The sequence below is a fragment of the Cephus cinctus genome, unplaced genomic scaffold (assembly GCF_000341935.2).
Source record: "Cephus cinctus unplaced genomic scaffold, Ccin1 Ccin1_scaffold0629, whole genome shotgun sequence".
Classification (NCBI taxonomy): Eukaryota; Metazoa; Arthropoda; class Insecta; order Hymenoptera; family Cephidae; genus Cephus; species Cephus cinctus.
The window spans coordinates 48,632-70,545 of NW_014333270.1; the positions used below are offsets into that span (position 1 = coordinate 48,632).

Genomic DNA, 21,914 nt, shown 5'->3' on the forward strand with positions numbered 1-21,914 from the left:
GCCCCCCGCCCCTTTCTCAACCCAATCCAAACTCTGTTGCCGACTGCGTGCCTCCCATGAGGCTCGCATCACGTAGCAAAGGGTGCCGCCGCCAAAGAGGCCAACCAGCCAACCAGCCAACCAGCCAACCAGCCAGGCAGTCAGGTAGGCAGGAGGTCCTTGTTACGTTCGAAGAATAAGGCACCGTTCACACCGAGCGCGGTGCCAGCTGCTGCTTCGTTCCTGGCTAACTGACCCCTTGCACTCCACTGTCTCACAAAATCCCTTCCGAAAAATAGGGAAAAGGTTAACGAGTGAGAGTAAGGGCCAATCCTCTCAGGACAATCAAGTTCCCCAAGAGGCCACGTGCCACAGGAATCTCGTCTTGCTCCTCCTATCCGCAAGTTGCTTTCATTTCCGGAACACCGACGTTAAGGGGTTGTCACACGAGGATTATTTGCGAGTAGAGAATTTCACGTATGCTCAGAAAATGCGCGACTTCATGGACACGTGTGTCAAGAAACTATTGCGTCCAAGTGAGAAGAAAAGATTCTAACGAATGTAGACGTCGATGGCAGAGGGGGACCTTTTCCATACGACACATACGCGTACTATTTCGCAATCAATGGCAAATGAACAGGCGGCTGACGACTGTCGCAGTCGCGAAGGAATGCCAGATTGTTACTCTTGTAATAACTCAATCACGTTATAACTGCGCAGTTTGTGCGTCGACAAATAGGAGTACCATCGAGAATTATGAATCACAAATGCCTCGCGGGTTATTTTTCACGAACGTTCGCCCCGTAGCGGTACGTACTTGGACCCTAGGGTAGCTTGAGAAAACAGAGACGAGTGTGGAAGCAATGTAAAGCGAAAGCAAAAAGTTAAGAGAGGCCAGCAGATACGAGAATCGTAATAACGCCATTTTATATGTATTTCTCCCGAGTTTACCGCATTTAGTGGAACGTCTCCCGATACTACAAATCAATTAAGAAAATTTCCTAACTTCTGCGCATTTCACGGATTACGCCATTTTTCCTTTACCCTTGATTCCGGCTTGATCGTAAGAAAATTTCTATAACAAAAGCATCGGATGTGGAACAACCGGCAACGCCTACGTTAAGGCGAACGTTGTGGCGACGTAGAAAAAATTGTCCGGGGGTGTCGTTATGGCAACGACATCGACAAAGACGATGCTCCGGAGAGGCCAGAGGTCTTACATTTATTCGAGACAGATAAGAATAAGGTACGTAGTTTCGGGTATATTCGCGAAATCGCACGGAATCACGGAAAACGATATTTACTGCGAAAAACGATAGTCTGAAAAGAACGAAATAAAAGAAAAGATTCCCGAAGAGCAAGAGGCGCGCGAGTAACAGGGTGGCTACGATAACGACGCATTTGCAAAAGTGGCCACTCGCTCGTGACAAGTTCCTTAATTTATTTGTTTGCTGTTAATAAAACGACCTTGCTACCTTTTCGGATGATTATACCAATAAGCCAATATTAAGTAGGAGCGCCAGGAAAAACCAGAATATTTAATAGATTCTCTTAATCCACAGTCATTCGTAGTGTACTACGGACTAAAGTCAAATATTGAGCTACGTCAAGGAATCGAGACGTTAGCCGTTAGCTCTGTGACGCAATCGACACTGGTTCTGTGTGTTCGTCGCAAATCCACTACACAACCAACAACTCCTTTACCTTCTTATGTTAGAGCTCCGATCGATAACCCTTTGATGACCGGAGCATGCCATTTCAAAAGTAATGAATCCAGCCGTAATGCTGCCGTTTGTGGTTACAACGTGTAAACATCGATATGTGTATATTCGTAGTAATCGATAACGCGGCCCATAACGCTATTGAGATTCGACACTTTGATCAACAACTTACAACTATACTCCTTACTCGACGCGAGTTCCTTTGCGTTCTCGGTGAACTGACGCAGGAGGATCACGCCCTCTTACTTTCCGTAGGTATTGTCTTAACTCCTAACGGTCACACTTTCGTAGAGTTTCCATAAGGATTACGTGTCACTTTTGGGTCATTGTGACTCTACGTGACCGTGAAGGGTTAACTGATCGAGAAGGTATTTTCCGTCGAAAACACGTGAAAATACATACACTAACTAGACTTGCACAACGTGAACTCCTTCTTCATCCGGGTTAAGTCGATATGCCTATACGTAAGCACTTGTCAACATTGACACAAAGTACTGACGAAACGTCTCACGACGAACACTCGCGAAAGGAGGAAGCTCGACCAATCTGGAGGTGCCACTGATCCGTTAACGTCTCTCCTCTCTTTCTCACCCTCTCTTAGCGTCAAAACATTCCGTGAATTTATGAAGGATCAAAGGACGTGTCCTACAGGAAAAGGAAGAGGGGAGGAACAATCTTTTAGAAATACTATAACCCATAATCCAAAATGATATGGAAGGTACGTTTGAATTGTCTGATAATCAGCCACGACGCTGTAGAATATTATGCTTACGTGATACAAGCACCAATATACATATGTATATTCTGATCTAGTACTTTCTATCGTTGAGAAGCAGCGAACGAGGAGGATCGCACAAAAGTGTAAAACGATCCACCTCAAGTGCCATTAATAGTTCAAAAGACGTTGGACGGTAATAAGTTTTCGGTTTTAGGTTCCAAGGTGGAACAACCTCCAAGCGCCAGAAGGGATGCACTCGAGGTGCGTGGAGGAGCAGCACATTATCCTTTACAAGAAGAGACAGGAGAGGCTTTCACGATGCCACATACACGGGGGGTTAGAGAGAGAGAGAGAGAGAGAGTAGTTTCGAGAAGCAACGAGTAATCCACCAGACACACTGATTTCTGAAATGAAAAGGGCGAAGGGCAATCTCTGCCCGGCGATGCAGCAGGGAAAACACACGCGAGATTTCTGCTCCGGCCACCAACCAGACACTGAAAATGGGCGAATGTTTTGATCACGACGCGCGCACGTAAAACGTGTTCCTCGCGTGGCGTCTCGCGTAGTACTACCCAGTACTACCAAGAGGAACGACGCTTCCCGCCGCGTACGGGCTCACTCACACCGACACTCACCTAAACATCTCCAATTTCAACAGCGACACGAATTGCTGCTTCGGTGTGGGTCTACCATGATAGGCCTCTTCTCCTTCTCTGTGCTTCGCGACGGTGAGAAAGCGAAGCGTTGGCCAGGGGGTCGGGGGGGTCGGAGGGTCGGGGGGGGCCCCTCGCCGACCAGCCCATCATTCTCTTTTCCCCTTCTTCTTCGTCTTCCCAATTCCCCACCGTCTGCGCACCTCCTGCCTGTCTCTCTCGATCTTTCTCTCTTTCTCTCTCATTCACAAACTCATGCGCGGCCGCGTGCCTTCCAAATCCAAGTCTCACGAACCTTCACTCTTTCTTTTCGGAAGATCCTTGACCGTCCTCTCCGATGCAAAAATAATTCGAGTGGAATGTCCTCATTAATTGACGCATCAGACTAGGACTAGAGGACTAGACCACCCTGATCTGGCAATGTGTATCGCGCATGAAGGAGAGCAGGAAAAGTGCGTGTGTCGAAAACGCAAAAGTTTTCAATAAATTTGTAATCTCTGTTTTACATGTATGCAGATTACATAATTTGTCTATATATCAGCGGATAACAGCAGCGGGAAATTAAGATGCTCTTAAAGGTGGAGGAGGCAAGAGAGACAGAGAGAGCCCGAAGACAGGATCCATATTCTTTTACGAGCAACTTAGGCTTTATTTATTACATCATCTTGCTAGGACTTCCCAGCCGTACTAATGTGCAACGTATAACTATATACAGAACGTGAGGCTTCGAAATTATGAACAAAGAGTAATTCGTGAAGCACGAGACACGAGGCCAACGGCGATTGACAGAAAAGGATCCGTCAATTGTTTAGTCTAAGCCTCGCAATCCCCACTGTAACTGTTAAACAAACAAAAGTGCGTCGTGCTATGTTTATACCTATGGATATTTATCGACCGAGGACAAAACTGGCTCGGAAGGTTCGCCTTATGGGTGGTAAGCGATAAATTTAATCCTCCTTGGCTCCGTCTATCGAAATGTGCAATCTATATCGACACTCCGATTCGCACCACCCACCAAGAACAACAGATGCTTCCAGTAACGTGCCTCATTTTCATTTGATCCACGCGTCTACTTTATTACTAGACCAGACACGTTCCTAAGATTAAGCTCTACGTGGAAGCAAAGCCAGTCGAAGCTACAGAATTTCTTGGCTCGAGTCTAACGCGCATGCTAGAATCGTTTCGTGCGTAGATTACGTCGAGATATATATATCTATATATCTATATATATATATGTATACAGATAGAGAAATGCAAAAGTCCGCGATATCCGAATGGCACTGCACGACATGGAATCAGCGTAGCGTAGGTCACGCTGCGGCGCACCAAGTGAGAAGGTCGGACCAAACTGTCTCTACAGCGACGCATCCGCGTGCGTCGCTGCGTATTCGCGCACCGACACGCACCGATCACCCAGTTTCCGGATTCCAGCACAGAATTTGCAGAGCGCAGGCGTCTGGCTTCACTTAAACCTTAAGAGAAACCCACCAGCGGACGAGGAAAAAGCGGCAAGGAGACGCGATGTGCCCACCAATACGGTCTTCCGTTTCTGCTTCGTTGAGGTTGATGACGTAACGTGACGTCACTTTGAACGCGAGGCCCGGGAGCCGGGATCGATCCTCGACCACGACGACCACGACGACCACGACGACTACTACGAGCAATGCACCACTACTGTCTCTGCTGGCATCGGGATCGCACCGACTACATGGACGGCGACGGCGACGGCGACGGCGACGCTCGATCGGCTTTTGCGTCTCAACGGATATTCTTGGGGTATCCACAATTTCGATTGACGCGGCTCGCAGCTCTTCTTTTTCCCTATCTGTATTTTTTTTCTCTCTCTCTCGCTTTCTTTACTCTCTTACATTTACGGCCATGCAAATTCTCAGTGCGAATCATTTATGACGTAACAGCTAAAATACGCGAGGGCGATATAATTTGATGGCGGTCGATAAATGGGGAAATAATTATTTAATCGACAGGGATAAATTGTTAGACCAACAGCCTGATCTCGTTGCACATGGTGCCTCGATACCCGCAGCATGCTGCGGTCCACACGTCGCATCTCCTTGTAATATTTCGTCTCGCTACCCGCCACCCGCCACCCGCCACCCGCGAGCTGCGAGTCGCAGTCGTAGTAGAAGCGCATCCCTCACGGATTACTGCATACAACGCGAAATTCCTATTCGAGGGCGGAAGCCCGAGCGCGAATTTCCGGTTAGCTGGGCATTTATTTGAATCGTTCATCAACCGGAATTGAACCGACCATCCGCACTTTCCCCTCCACCTGCCGCAGCACGTTCAAAAGACTTACAGAGAGACCTGCTCAGCTGCTCAGCTGCTCAGCTGCTCAGCTGCTCTCCAAGTCAGCTCGCGACTAGTGACACGCCTGAGGTCATTATTCACTAGTTACGTCTACGTCACATTCGGAATTCCTATTTGAATAGATCAGTCAATATTTGAATAGTCATACCTACACGTTGCACTTAATTTCATTTGAAACTGTTCGACGTCCAACGGCCGAGATTAAGCAAGTCGAGAATCCATCGACTTTGGCCTTTTTTCTATTTAACCGTCTTACATCTTCGAAAAGTAACCTATTGTCATCCGAAGAAGCTCAACGGTCCTCCAGTATCACTGCTAGCACCAGTAGCAGCGTTCTACTATAAGAACCTGCTAATTCAAGTAAAAATTCTGGTTACATCCGCAAGACTCGTTAGGACCAAATATATTGATCAGTAATTTTAATTGATTGCATAAGCAAATAAAAGAAAGGAAGTAAAAGAAGATCCGGTGCAAAAGACGTAGAGCACGAGGAAGGCCGATGTGGTTGGGAGTTGGGAGGATTGCGGGAGTCTACAGGAACACGGGATGCGCAGAGTCGCCGTGACGAGAGAACCTCCAGAGCATCGGGAGCATCGGGAGCATCCGATGAAGAGGAGGGCGGTGCAGGACGGAGAATGGAATCGGTTCAATAAATGCAGCGGTAGTCGAGGCTCTACTGGTATACCGGGAGTCGCATAGTAAGTGCGAGAGAGATCGAGAGACAACAAACCCACGCCTGCGCCACGTGGAGTTCTCGTAGTAGCGACTCAAGCGGATTGAAACCTCCAAAGGAAGGACCGAACCTACAGGAGAGAGAAGGACAGGAAGCAAACATGCTACGGAGAGAGCGAGACGGATGACGAATGGCCATGGAGAAAGATGCGAGATGAGCGAGGAAATCCGATTGGTCGAGAACTGTGAACCAGCCGAGGGACCGACCAATCAGAGCCAGAGAGAGAGAGAGAGAGAGAGAGAGAGAGAGAGAGAGAGAGTGAGAGAGAGAGAGAACGCTCGCCGTAGACGAGAGTGCGGAGTGTACCGAGTGGCGGCTCACTCTCGCCGGTCGATAACTCCTGCGCGAGCAGGACGGAGTGATAACAATGCAACGTGCTCACCGTCGCCGACGTCGAGTACGACGCTACAGCGTCGGGGGGTCGAGGCTCCCGATGCATCGCATGTCTCCGCCGGGTCTTCGAGTTTTCACAGCTTGACTGCGCCTGCACTACTGACCCCCCTTGTATCTTCGGCATTCCGACAAGAAGACGCGAGCCTCTTGCAGTCTCGCTCTTCCTTCCGGGATTCTGCGAGAGCGTCTCGGAAGGTGCTGTGGACCTATGCGCGTTGTCTGCGCGTGACACGTGGTACCTGCTCCCACGCGATGCTGTTTCGCCTTTTACCTTTCCGCTCTGATAAGTCGCACCATGTATTCTGATATATCTCAAACTGGAAAATTTACCTGCACTCTGTGTATCAACGCGTCTATCAGTTTCGAAATTGGCATATACGTAGAATTAATCAAATTAATAACAGGTATGCGATCATGTTACGCGTGTTCCTCGTGGTGTCAAAGTGACAAAGAAACTAAAGGAAAGAAAGATGCTAATGGTCGACCAATTTGGTGTGGATTCACATGAGCGTCGGCGTCGGCGTCGGCAGCAACATCAATGTGGGTCAACGAGGCGCTCGATAGTCGACATTCTTATCGAGACATTCGTATTGCCCTTTCGGACGTGTGCGCCATGCCTGCAGGCATTTGCCCTCTTTTGCCCTGAGTCTGCAGTCCTGGTGAAAATGCACCTGCCCCAGAGATAACAATAGGTGAGGCGCCGGGAAGCTAGAGAGAGAAAGAAAGATAACACGAGGCATCGACCGGCCGGGAAGGTTGGTCCACGTAGCGCAGTGGGTGTCAACTTTAGCCAAATCATTTGTTCGCCTGAATTCACATTGGCAAATCATCTGCAGTACCTGACCTGCACGACCTCCCTAACCTCCCTGACCTCCCTGCCACATCTTGACTCCTCGTATTCCGTGAACTTTCGACAAGGTCGAAAATCGAATCAGCACGTGTCACACGATGCATTACTGGGAAAGCAGCCCCGCCGCAGCGCTTCGCGCTTCGTGCTCGCAGGGTGGTGACCCCCCACCGTTTGCTGCTGCTGCCGCTGGCGGCAGCGGCGCCTGCTAGTCCTTTCCTGGCGTGCCTGGCTGCGTTCCGTTTTCAAAAACGCCGATTACGTCACGAGGGAGACGCTCGCACAGAAGCGGGACAAGTTAAAGGGTCTCTGGAATGGAGTTAGAAAAGTGAGGGAAGAAGATCAGCTGAAAGCAAGCTACGAAGAGGACCAGGAGGAGTCTGTGTGCACTGCGCACGTACGTAAACGTGGAGTTACATTACTCTCTGGAGATAGGGAGATAGTTCGACATCCAGATCCACTTCTACTTCCCCTAGCGGCTCCTCTGCTTTCTCCCTCTCCTCCCCTCTCCTCCTGTCCTTCCCGCTCATCCTCCTCTTCGGTCGGCTGGCAAAGCACATTCACATTCACACAGAAGATGCGTGCTACACCGCCCTTAGGCAACATTCACACCGAACGCTGCTGCCTCGATTTGTAGTCCTGATGGAAATTCCGTGACTCACGATCGACGCGCAGGTGTCAGTATTGTATATTCCTGAAGCGTTCGTTAAGGCTAGTAAAAAATACCAAAGATATAAAAAAGTGGGACCGTTTTTCATTTGTCTTTCTTCGTTGTGAATGAAGCGAGAGAGAGAGAGAGAGAGAGAGAGAGAGAGAGAGAGAGAGAGAGCAGGAAAACCTAAAATCCTGTGCAAAGTTCTGCACACGTGGCGCCAATTATTCAATGTTTTCACTCTTTTTCTTTTCATACATATTCAAGCGACGCCGACGCCGACGCCCCCACCCGCGCTGGCGTCTCTTCATAGTCCATACGCATGCAACGTTGAGTAAGGTCGGGGTAGGCATTTCAGGATCCTGACGAGCGTTACACCAGCCGAGGGGTTGCTCATCCTTTAAATAATTTGCGCCGGCTTCTGGTGGCGTCCTTCTCCGTCGCGTCTATATGCGTCGCGACGCGCACGCACGCGTGTAGACGCCAGCCAGTGTGTATGTACGCGCACGCACGAATGTCCGCAGCAGTTGGGAGGATTCTGGAGCCATCGGCAACTATGGAGCCGAGTGAAATGAAGGGATAGGTGGATTGTGGCAGAGTGAGGAGGAAGAGGGAGCAGGAGGAAAATAAAGCGAGGATCTTGCGAGCGAGAGAGACGCCAATACGAAAGCGTTCGAAAAGCCGCATATCGCTCTTCTCTCGTGGCATTCTCTGCGGTTCTTCTGCGTACGTTTTCCTTGCTCCTCTCTCTCTCTCTCTCTCTCTCTCTCTCTCTCTCTCTCTCTCTCTTGCAGCCACCTCTTTTTCGCTATCTACTTCTTTTGGAGAATGTTGGAGGTTGAGGTTGCACAATTCGAAGGTGGCCTATCCTGGCCAACACGGCGACGTGCGCGCCAATGGAATTCACGCTGGGACAAGAAAATATGTGAAACGCGAAAAATCCTGCTTCGACGACTCGACGCCTTCTCGGAGGCGAACAGAAGTTCGTCCGGCCACTTGGCATTTTACCCAAAATCGAAAACCCATCAGCTACATTCGGACTTTTCACGGTTTATGGGCTCCGCGTCTCTCTCTCACTCTCTCTCTTTCTCTCTGTTCTGCCTCTTCTAGAAAAGAGAATAAAAGAACGTAGAATATCTACGACGCCCCACTTGGGTTTCGAGACGGTTTCACATTAAGAGTTGGCAAGAATCGATCGGCGTTCATTGGCAATTAGTCGAGCAATCTGCACGACCGTTGGATTCACGATACGCGCAATTAAATAGCACAGTGGTTAATTAATTAATTAGTTAATCAATCAATTCGCGATTCCGTGCGTCATTGGGCGTCTGGTTCGTTGCCTTTATTAACGTTTCCGGCCAACCAGCGTGATTCTGTTATTCACGCGCGTCGACTTATAAATAAATATTTCAAAAGATACAAAATTTTCAAGAATCTCGAAATATTCCCATTGTTTCGAAACATTGTAGTTGGAAAATCTGCCATAAAAAGGATTCGGCTGGCGTGGCTCATTCGTTCGACCAAACAATCCTTTCCGCAAGAAGAAAAGTTTTTAATTTTTGAGTTACCAATGAAAAAATATTGTGGAGTCGCCTAGCCCCTTTTTATTATTATTTATTATTATGTGAGCAGAAAGTGGGCAGTGTCAGGCGTAAAGAATCAGAATAATCCGAGTAGATCCCTCAGCTTCTTCTCTCGCACCGATCACTCCGACAGTCGTTCGCCGAATAAGTACTTGACATTATAACGTATAGAAGAATGTAGCAACGTAGCGACACGTATCCAATATGCAGCAGGTCGGTTCGGTTAATGCGCAGCTCTGCTGTTAGCAACACTTCATTGGCTGTGCCGGCCAAACTTTTTCCCACCAGACGTCGCTTGCGGCTCGCGCGCTCGGCAGGCTGATGCAATACTCGAGAATCAATCGTCTGCCTCTGACATAGTGTCCCCATTATTGCTCCGAATCGTCAATTCACCGAATTCCCAGATTTCTATGAATCGTTGTATGGTCCAAAATTTAGATAATCGAATCTCATTTCTCCGTTCGGTTTATATATGTATATATCATTCTTCGGCTAGAAGATTCACCGAATTGGAAATGCGGCTAGAAGAGAATTCTTGAATCATAACGTGCACAGGCAACTGACTGATTAAGACACGAGATGTCGCAGCGCGACCTTAGAGAGGACGACATCGGAACGTAAGTGCGATTAACCCTTAGGCACGCAGGTTCGGCTTTAGGAAGATACGAGTACGTGCCAAAGCGAGGTCCGTGAGACTTTGACCCGTGAACTGGATTGTGAATGATCGTTGCGGCTGTTGCAGCGAATCGACTAGCTCAAAAGTTGAGAATTACGTCGGTCTTCTCTTAGTTTGAGCGAATTTAATGACTACGTATCAGATGTTAATTATCTGATAGGTGTTTCAGTTCGTTGAAAATATACGTAAAAAAATTGGACAGGAGGGCTGAATATAAAATTGGGGAGGTCTGTGAGACCGCAAACGTGTAGTTAAGATTCGAGGAATTCAAAGTTGTAGGTCGAAATTTCGACAGAGGATCTTTTAGTTTGAGACTTTTTATCGGATACTCGCTTACACTTCGTGCCTGTAGGAAGTTATCAAGAGAATGAGGCGTCGAATAAATATTTGGATCTACCGTTCATAGGCGATTCACCTTATCGAGGATCCCCGATAATCGCCTCAGATTAAAAACATTCTTTCAAATCCGTGAGAGCATCGAGCACTAAAGATAAAGACATCGTGGATGCTCAATAAATAAGGAGAAATCTTTCCCGATCGACCGACTGTTATTGATCGGTTCTCCAGGAATTTGCCTCTTCGAGTTAACAAGTTACTTGGATAAAGAATCGCTCGTTATTTTCTTTACTCACGCAAATTCCAAGGATCGCGCCAGAACGAAGCGGAGGAAGTCGAAGAAAAAGAAGAGAGAGACGAGGAGAGCTCCGCATCGTCTGCGCGGAAGGAAGAAAAGAGTCTACCAGAGTCTCCTGCCAATTAGCCATTTCTTCAAGTGCATCGCTTTCGATACCCTATATAAAGGCAGAATCTCAATGTCGCTTTTCGTGCAGCTTCCTCTCTCGTTATTCGTAAAACCGAGAAACGGCCGGGACGCGGAGGACCCGAGCGAGCAGGCGGTTCGGCAATGACTGAACGGCGTCTGCTGTCGGGGTCAGTGACCCCCCCCCCAATAAGAAGAAAGGAACGAAGGACGAACGAGGAGCAGATTTATACCGAGCTGCTAAATAAAGCCGATCTCAATTACGTGCTCTCTTTCGACGAATAAAAAGCATCCAACAATATATTTTTTCGCGATTCTCTTTTCACTTTAACCAATTGATCTACCATCTCCTTCTTATTCTATCCACTTGTTGATGGTCAAATACTCAAACTCCCTTTTCTCCGTATTGATTCTCAAGCTATCAAAGCTTCTAGAATCTGAGTAATGTTATCAGCTGCAGGGCTAACGTCCCGTCAAAGTATGTATCCCATAGAGACCCTACTAGAAAGACTTTGCTCTTTGCTCAGCAGGCCCGAAATCTCATGTCTTCTGGTAGCTGGTAGCTGGTAGCTGGTAGCTGGTAGCTGGTAGCTAGTCGTTGGTACACAGTAGATACGGCAGATATAAAGTGTTGATTGTTTTCAAGACTGAACTTGCTCTCTCGTCTCAAACTCCTCGGTGAAAGACTTCAGGAGTCTATAGTTCTTCCGGATCTAATTGGCAAATTGGCGATCCAAAAGTTACCTGCGCATATTTCGGAAACATCGGAAAATATGTGGGCATCGGGGGCATAACAACATTGAGCGCGAACGTGGACGTTATTGAGAGCACCGGTACGAGCCAGCCTTCGGTACAAGAGACGACTTCACAAATATCCTGGATTCAGATCCAGATTCTGCCTGCCTAAACTGTCATCCACACGTTTTTCACGTTTACTTTGTTCATTACGCTTAGCACGATTACCTGTAGCCCGTTGCACCTCAAGTTTCACTTATTGGCTATTACATAAGAGAAAGGCGCCAACGCGCGCGTCTCGCTAATCATCCTACTGCCCCCCGCCAATCAGACTACCTGGAGACGCGACTAGTGACAATTGACAGTCTTGAAGACATTCCAACTGAGCCTAATAAATCCCCGAATATTTCGCAGATTCGTAAACCAACATCGTATTTCGCGCCGTTTCTCAGAAATTTGCCTACGCAATGAAAAAGCGTCTTTTGCTACAACGACAACTTCCTGTCTCGTCCTTGACTCGGCGGGTGAATTAGTTCGAAGGTGTGCCGCGCGGCGCCGCGCGTTACTCGGGCAGCTCAGTGCACTTTCTGCGGAATGGCGGAACGGTGGAATGACGGAATGCGAAATGCAGAGAAACGAGCTAAGAGAGAGAGGGGGAGCTAAGAGACGACGAGATGAAAGGATAAGTAGGCAGGAACCGAGATCGCAATATTAATACATCACGGCTCATTGCTCCGAGCTCGTGACGCGCATCAAAGCCACGTTGCTTCTCTTCCGTACCGGAAGTTTAACTATTGCAATGGCGCATTCAACAATTTATTATTAGAAATTTGCAGCTTCTCTCGTTCGATCTACCTTCGCTTCTACTCGAGCGTCCTTCGGGTATAATATTATTATTATCATTATTACTGTTATTATTCAAGGCTCTCCATGGGTATCGAAATACTTCCGGTTAACTAAACCTTCGATGCGAGATAAATTAGGTGAAAAAAAGTAATTCAAAAAAAAATTAAATAAGCGAGCTTGTAAGCAGTTAAATCTAAAATCTATTCGGAGACTCAAGTGATTTCCAAGAAACGTACGCATGACGGAAAACTCGAGCCGCGGGCTGCGTCTGTTTTTAGATCTTTTTGTAGGGCGCGCATCGAATGTCCACAGGGTCCAGTAGGTAGACTCGTGGATGCGTGTCGCCTAAACAAAGGACTGAAGATCCTTGAAGGAGGGGCTGACGTCAGAGCGAGCATCGAATGACGCCTCGATCCTGGAATGCACGGCGGCGCAGGTTGTTTGTCACGGCGCGTTGGCTAGATAATCTGGAGTAACTTCGTCTTCGAGCTTTTATTATGGAAGGGAAAGCTGGAGTAACTTGTTGCACATCGTCGCATTGATTGATGGTCTCTACGCCGGAGCTACTTTGGGGAGTCTTCAAACTGCGAGTAGATATTAAGCAGCGCGCGTTCCGAACTCGATGTTCTACCGTATCAACCACTTTGAGAGGCGAACAGGAGTTGCGAATGGGAAACGTCCTTCTGGCAGAATGGCGAAAAGAGCACTCCAATTTCACATCGTTATTTTAGCAGCGGAAACTTTCGCCGAACTGCTGGCGGATACTTGCAAAGTTTCGGAAACTTCCCCCAAAGACCAGAGATCTGGAGGAAGGGTCCACGGTCCGTCGATTGCTATCCGAGTTCAGCCTAGAGTTATTAGGGGACTACGATGCTGAGGAAATGCATTTTTCATTCGCAAGCGAAGGAAGACGATGGGCGTTATCACGCCCCAACTTCTATACCTTCGTTCCGTCTCATTGTCAGCCGAACGAAGCTCGGAACTCTGGAACACAAAGACTCGCGTCACTCAAACACAAACGTCGCAGCCGGATTAGCCACTGATTCGCCTTGGGGAACAAATATTTGCAACACCGCACAGCCACGCGCTATCTCAATAAACTGCGAGACAATGGCCGCAGGATGCGCAGCTGCTGCTTTCCGAGAGGCACTGATCCCTGCGCGAAAAGTAAACTTCAGCATCGAGCCACCGTCCTGCATTTGTTTCTTCCTCCTCCGGCCGACGGAACGGAATGACACGCAGGAAATAGTAAAAGTGAAGTCTCTTCCGAGCGGACGGCTGACTTGGTCAAAATTGGCATCGCTGTCAATGGACCGAGTGGCCGAGGCGTGTAATATGGAAATCGGAAAAAAATACCAGAGTAACGGAACTGCAAAGGAATTCTAGTGGCGAATCTTTGCGTACATTGGTCGACCTTTCGACAGGTTTCCATTCCAAGCATTTTTACGAAGCTAGTAGCAGAGGAATGTTTTCATGCAGAAAGACTTCCCTCGGCACTTCGACAGGCGATACTTTTCTTCTTCGATGCTGGTAGCCTCCTTCAGAGCGTATTTCGCGAGTATTTGGCGAGTATTTGGCGAGGGCATCCAAAGCCAAGGGAGGGCAATTCCCATACGGTAATTCGGCGATATAGGTGTACACAGAAAAGGAATGAAATGGCGCGGAGGACCCTCAAGGACAAGGGTCAAAGTGCAAGGTCAAAAGTAAAGCGAAGGCCCTCGAATCGAGCGAAGGACCAACAGAGGGAACGATGGATATGCGATTGATGCGACGAGCCAGTAGATGGGTGGAACGACTAAAGCTAATGAGGTAGGTTCCATGTTTACGTAATCGATGCAGGTAGCGTAGGCAGCTTAGTGTCTCGAATCGCCAACATGTTACCTACTTGCTAAAAGAACTCTTCCGCATGAAGACTGGAAACCCCGATAGGCAGGAAGTGCCCAACCCTCAACGTGATGTGAAGTTGGTCGCAACATCGAACTAAAAGAATGTGCGGACGATTCAAGTAGTGCCTTCGAAAATATCAATGAAACCTTCGAGTATGAAGTGTAGATAATACTTTGATGTGCTAATTATTGTAGTTGCATCGGATGGTCTAGATATATGTATAGATATTATTTACATTCTCGTAAAATACTGTAAAACGTGATCGCGATGATCAGGACCTGTTATCATCGCAATAAGCACCTCAATAAGTAACTCGATAGATCCATCGAGACGAAGTAATGTCCCACCTAATGAGGTTCTAATGTATTTTGCGGCAGTCCTGTACGGCGATGCTGGTGCCACCATGATTTTCATCATGAATTTTCTTTATAGGACATTTATGTATATTTCAGAGTCATTTAACGGCCATGAATACTTTTGCAAACGGGAGCTAACAGGCCTCAGAGACTACAGTGGGTCCTAGCCGCAGCAGCGCAGGCAGGCAGCGCAGTAGCACAGTAGAAAAGTACGGTGTGCGGCCTCGGCGTGTCGCACGTGAGACCTGAGATGGGAACCCACGTTCCTATCTAGTACCTACGTCAGCGGACTGTCCTTTAAGAGGTAGAGCCGTAGGAGATATCCGGCGGAAGTCGAGGTCTCCGGCCCTCGCAGCTGTCCAATTTTCCTCCTTTCCACGCGGTGCATCGACTCCACGTGGGTCCCAGTGGGCGGCGCCAGAGTTGGAATCGCGTCCTTGGTTCCGCGGTGTCGCTTTCCGCTTGGCGGAACCCTAACCTCCGAGTGCAGTCCAAGTACACAGGCGGCTGATGCAGATCAACGACAATACCGGCCAAACCAGTTCCTGCTTGAAAGACGGTGGGCGCGTTTTCACGGGTCGCGATCCTCGGTCGGGGAGCAACGAATAAAAATTCATCAAGCCGCCTGCTTCGATGCGCTTATAGCGAAGCTACAATCGACATTTCGGGCAGGTCGTTCACTCGCGCACTAATATTCCTTTCCTTTCCAGTGCGGCTCCACCGTCGCCACCGTCGCCACCACTTCTCGCTTCTCGCTTCTCGCTTCTACGTTCTACCGCCTGTCGCCGCTTGGTGTAACCGAACTGCGCAGTAAACAAACTACAGTGCGTTTACCTCCGCTCACCGGACAGCTGATTCGGCTGTCCCATTCATTTCTTCTTTTTCTCCCTTCCTTTTCTTCTTCTTATTCTTATTCCTGCCAGTCATTGACACTCGCCGACTGTTTTCACGTTGACGACGAGCCTTTTGCGCCTAGTCCGGCTCTCCGGTCGCTCTGCGTGCTGATCCCTTCGGTCCTGTCGATCGCAAGGACCCGCCAGTGCAGCGCATGCCTTTGCAATGCGGCTTGCGCGACGTTGCGTCATGCGAGTCCGGCGATCGCACAATCGCTCTCGTTCGAATTAGCTCTTTCAAATATTTAAGCGCGCGACAGCTAGCCAAGGACGCGAGTCTCTTAACATTCGTTACGCTCAAAAGTGCTGTACGTGCACAAACACATACGGTTGCGTGGGCGACATGTCATGAATTTCCGAATATTTGGGATTTCCGACTTTTTAGGCCAGATGACGTGTCTCTGGATTTTAAAAGCGTATATTTCGCTATTCTATGAATTTTGTATAATAATATTTTCGTCGTCATTCCGAATGTCTTAGCAAGTGACAAAACACGCCACAAGGCGACTCCGGTTCTCCCTCCATGTTTTCTAATGGTCAAAATATGTAGCCATTCATATTCTAATTCCAAGTGTAAAAAAGCAAAGTAACGTGCCACAGCCAGGCTTGGTAGTCGATTATCAATGACGTAATAATCGGTGCAGCCGATTTCACCGTTTCTCGCATTACTTCGCTCGGACTGCAGTCCCTCGGATGGTCACAGCTCGAAAGCGTCACGGCCAGCGAAGAAGTTTCGCAATCGGACGGGGTCCGCGCTGTCGGTCGGCGGAGAAAGTCGAGTCACCGAGAAGACTGCCCGATCTTGGCAGCTGCTCCAGGTGACTCTCATCCTCTGGCACCTTGATGCCCATCGTTCTACCGGAAGAAGAGGAATCGCCTGGGCCGAGTGGGGACGGTGCCAGCAATTCAATCAGATTCTGGCATTGATTCTTAGAATCCAGAAGGCATGTCTACCGAGTCATGTATTACTGTAGTCATGTAATACTGCCGACTTAATGACTGGTCAAGTCACCGACTAGTCTCGTAATAACGGCCAGTTATTACGAGATCCGAGATCCGAGATCCGAGTTGCGCGTTGTACGTTGTACGTTGTACGTTGACCTAGGCATTGAGTGTCGCTTACAGGAGGCTACAGCAGATACTGCGCCGCCTCGTGTTTTAGCCTAAGCACATGCGTCCCACGGTCTAGCTATGCACGCATGTACAATTGTACACACACGCCACATGCCACGCAAAGCTTTGATCATGGATGCCCGCAGTCACTTAGCAGCCATTCCGCGGTCCTGCTGCAGCCCACCCCTCCGCCCCTCTACTCAAATCTCTAGACTCGCTCCTCTCTTGGCCTCTCTGCTACCTGCTCAACGATTTTCCTCTTCCTTATTTTATCCTCGTACGTACGCGCACTTAGATTCATGGATTCGCAAGAGACTTGAGCCGAGTCTGCAAAACTTGGTTTCGCAAAATCTTCGAGCCTGCCAATCTGCGTGATTAATCTCAAGTCGAAAAGGAAAGATCGATATGAATCGGAATGGCAAATTGCGACTCTGTCCCTTTCCTATTGTTTTTCGACCTTTTACTAAAAGATTCGTAAGCGCGTATTTTGAATGACTATGTTCTCGAGTTCTGTATTTCTTTCAGTCTAACATGCTATCAAGTGTACTTAGTGGTTCAGATCCAAATGGCGAGTCGTGTTGAGTAATTTTTAGAAATTTAATTTCAAGGAAAATAGTCACTCTGTGTGTACATTGACTAGTACACAGTTGTACCTATAGATACTAATATGGAGACATGCCTATAAGTGCCCAAAGTACAGACTTTATAGTACTTAATGATACGACGGGAGTGACGTCACGGCGGAATTTTAAATCTTCTCAGTGACGTTTCGTATCTCAGAGTACTTAATGGGATCGATCGAGCGACGCAATTTCATATCAGAATAAAATCTATTAAAAACGCTCATCCATCCCGTCAGCTTTCCGATAGTTTCTCGATAATTGAAAACTCTTTTTCTTCTTCAAAAATTGAGAGAATATATTTTCTTCCGTTTTACTTAAAAGTCCGTACTTATACACGGCTATTCGGGACTATTGGCCCACCCGAATATGGTTCTTCAGGTGGTTCGGTAGTCCTGAGTAACCGTGCATTGGCATGTACACGAAAAAGAAAAAAAATGTCAACGACTCACTGCACATCATAAAACAGCAGCAGGGTTGCAGGTGCATTCGTTTTCTTCGGCGTATTGGTGGAGTCTCAAGAAAGTCTGCTGGTGCAAATTCGGATTCTTCGGAATTTGATTCAACACTGGCAACCTCCTCGATGGTATTAATCACCACAATTGTCTCCATCGCAGATCCAGTTCCTGCCTGGAAATCCCTTATGACGGGAATTTCGACATGCCGATTGGCTTGTAGACTTGCCTTTTTCGGTAAAAGTTCCGGTGGATCTTCGGCTAGCTTTGAGATCCGAAATTTCGCTCGACTCGTGGATGCAGGAACATTCTGCCTCATTGTAGGCAAAATTACAGTTGAAGGTTCGTCAGGGACGATTCCGAGGAGGTGCGTCGTAGAGCTCGCGCTCGTCTCCGATAAAGTGTCCGGCGTCTTTTCTGCCATACCGACAGTTGGCGCGAACGCTGTAACAAAGAGGGGAATTCTCCGTTACCAACGGTCCAAGTAGATGTGCACCCGGCAAGTTACCGATCGGGCACGCCTGAGCTTCAACTGAATTATGGATACACTAAACATGCCCGTGGATTCTGTGCCTCGCAATTACGTGCATTTGTAGATCTCCGCAACATCTAGGCTCGCCAGACACCATATTACGCCCTAAGGTTCCAACCTAGTTACCTTTTCAATCAGGGACCCGAGCTTGGAGTATGTTACCGACGGAAAAACCACAATATTATGACGAAATCGTCGAAATTTCTTGCACCGAATGTGAGATGTGGATTTTTTGGGTTCAAGTCAAACATCGCACGAGTGTCATAGGGCGTGCTCAGTAGGTAAGAACGTGGACGACATTGCACTTTACACTCGGCTTCGATAAATCAAGTCAATCGAAAACGTTATTAAATTTTAATCACAATAAACTGTCAGAACATTATGAAAAAAAAAAAATAATCAAGTGGAGTCGCGATAATTATAGGATTTTGAAACTTAAAATCAAGCTGAGTAGCACACTCCTGACTTACTACTTAAAAGTACCCTCTGGAATTATATATACAGCGTATGAATAAATGTAATCTATATTTTCCTTGAAAGTGCCCAATGTTAAGTGTTTTGTTTGAAGATAACACTAATCTGCGTAACGAGATTTGAGAAGCTAATTGAAACTGTGTATGGGAATCATGGCGGGACTCCCATTCCTTTCTGTCAAAACGCGAACCTCATCTATCTGCTTTTTCTTTTTCTCGACCAATGCACATTCTGGGAACGAATCCTTTTGTCCATCTTGATGAGGTATTTCTGGTTATAAGATAACCACCCTGGCACAGACTGCACTTTGAGAGCGTTGGATCCAAGAGATCCAAGATGAGAGAAATTCACCGGAGAGAGGTTCACCGACTCGGCACTGACTTCCTTGAGGTATGATTGGATTAAGAGACCCTGTTCCCTGAGAGTATGAGGATTCCTGCTGTAAACCACTGCTGCCGATCCTTTCATCTTTAAGACTCCCTCAGCAATTTATAACAACGGTTTCTTTTTGTGAATCCGTGCAGCTGCTCTTTATCGCTCTTTGTTGCAATTTCCTTCCTCTACCTTCGCCATAGAATCATTCTTCCATTTTTCCTGACACAAATCGATCGTACAGGCCAGTACATTTATGTCATATTCTTTATCGAATTTCTCGAATTTAAAAGAATGACTCGGGCGTACTGCGCCCGTAAATTGTGCCGTTATGCTCTAACAATACATTCATTGAGCTTATTTATCAATAATTAAATTGGGCAGTCGAAAGGCCCGTCCTATCTGAAGCATCTTCACGCTAATCACCGAGTACGATTTATGGCATCTGCTGGACTCGCGCCAAATTGCGTCACTCTTCTCGATAAGCCTATTTAAACGACGAACCTAACCTATCCTAATACGTGTAGCAATGTCAATGGTTGACGGTCAGTCGCACCGTCACTCGCAGTCTTAGCAACGATTCAACCTCTATCGACCGAATTAAGTAATTGAAATGAATGGACTCGCGTACATACAGTGCGATACGAAGAGACATGCTGCCACAAGGTCTTACTTAAAAGATAAATATTTCATAGGATCAGAATCCGAGCATCATTCGCACATCCCACTGTATTTACGCTGTAGCAACTTTCGATGGGGATCGATTACCTGGGATGAAGAAGGCGTCTTTGTCCATCCTGCGTGTTTAATCCGGATCACGCGCGGATCACAGTCAGTATTTATTTGCGAAAACGTTTTTGTCTTCACGAGCAGTAAATATATGTAGCCTAATGTCGTCAGGTTAAACGTATTCCGCTACGTAGCAGTTACTACGTAACACGTAGAGAACACTAGCTGCGACGCCTCAGAGTTCTCGGCAAGGTCGTCCCTCTGCTCAATTCAATAGTATCTTCGGATCTCCTATCTCTGATATCAGATGGCCCATCCAATCCGTATCTAGATTCGTAAATTCAATCTACACGTTATTTCAAAATGAAGACTCGCGTAACCTCCTTAAAGTCTCATTCGTCTCTCTTTGGACAATTTTCATCGATTTCCTTTGCCCCGTGTCACTTTGATCTCACGACTCTTATCGTCGGCTCATTGACACAAAAAAGCGATCAATGGACTCAGTTAGTCTAGAATAGAGGAAAAAAAAAAGGTTGCTTTTCTTCCAATCTATTTCTCGTGCTCCCGTAGACGCGTCGAATGTCTCGCGGAAGTACTTGAGAAATATAACATCGACCTTTTGACCAAAGAGAAAAGCGGACTTGCTCAAGCAATACCACGTGTCGAACACAAAACTCGTAGAAATGACGCATCAGCAGCCAGAAGATTTTCTTGATGGAAGAAAAATGGGAAATTGAAAACCGTCAAGATTCGTAATGCACATTCGACGCGTGTGTTTTGCTTGCGGTCTTCCTCGATACAAAGATGGAGCAATAGAGCGATAGACCGGTGCCAATTTGATTGGCCGGCCACTAGGATGTATATCGGCTGTAATTGACTGCGAATTAATTCCCCGTCGCAGCACTAATTGACCTTTGGAAATTGTATGGTGATATACATATGCCACATGTCCTGCCCGAAAATCCCGTCAACTTGACTTTCGACAACGAACGCCTCGATTGCATGGGAAATATTTAGTGAAAATAAAAAATGATTTTCGGTGAATGTCAAAGATCCGATATTTCGAGCAACAAGAGAAATTTGACAACGACCGAAAAATATTTTCTTTTATTTTTCGAACCTATGGAAAAACGAAAAATGGAGCACTTTGTGTTTTAAAAAATTATCTAACAGCAATCAGCTCACGTTTCTACTATAAGCACACACGCGCGTCTCTTCCTTCTTTCGTTCCTAAACTCTTATTGGCTTTCTTGAACTAATAAAAATGCGAGGCTAACAAGGATTAACTCGTATCTCGATTGAAAATGTATCCCAACGATAGGCACGTTTGCACAATATTTTGCGAAAGTGCAAATACGTTCGCGCAACGCGCCCCCTGCGCTGCTCTTCCTCGTCCAGTAGCAGCGCGGATGCTAATTGATGGATTTCGTAATCCGTCGGTTGGCAGCATCGCACGGATCGTCTATTTGTACACTTTGTTCCGATCGCAGATATCGGAGCTTTCGAGTGTCTGTGCGCCGCGACGACAACCATCATTTGCTCGTACAACGCTGCGAGTCCGAATAACCAATCAAAATCATTTTTCTTTCTTTATCTTTGCACTATCGCTATAACGCTGGATACAATGTAAAAATATATCTCTAGCCGTGCAACTGATGCGGAGCATCCACTGGGAATACACTCGAAGTAACATACGACAGACAGCGTGTGTCCGAGGAATAACGAGCAGTTGGCGCTGGAATAATCTGATGAAATTCACGTGATGTTGCGCGAGCGAGAGGAAGGAGATACGTCGAATGAAGAAAAAAAAAAAAAAAAAAAAAAAAAAAAAAAAAAAAAAAAAAAAAAAAAAAAAAAAA

General features: G+C 47.2%; 1 protein-coding gene across 1 annotated transcript in view; it reads right to left on the reverse strand.

Moving 5' to 3' along the window:
* Positions 1-20,564, reverse strand: part of LOC107269296 (abnormal cell migration protein 10) — a 47,624-nt gene extending 27,060 nt beyond the window's left edge. Inside the window, exons 1-2 of the mRNA XM_025086574.1 lie at positions 20,095-20,564; positions 17,946-18,392 (exon numbers count right to left, since the gene is read on the reverse strand). Coding sequence (XP_024942342.1) covers positions 17,946-18,392; positions 20,095-20,122 — 475 coding nt within the window. The 5' untranslated portion in view covers positions 20,123-20,564. The remainder of the gene's footprint in view (positions 1-17,945; positions 18,393-20,094) is intronic.
* Positions 20,565-21,914: the final 1,350 nt, after the last annotated feature.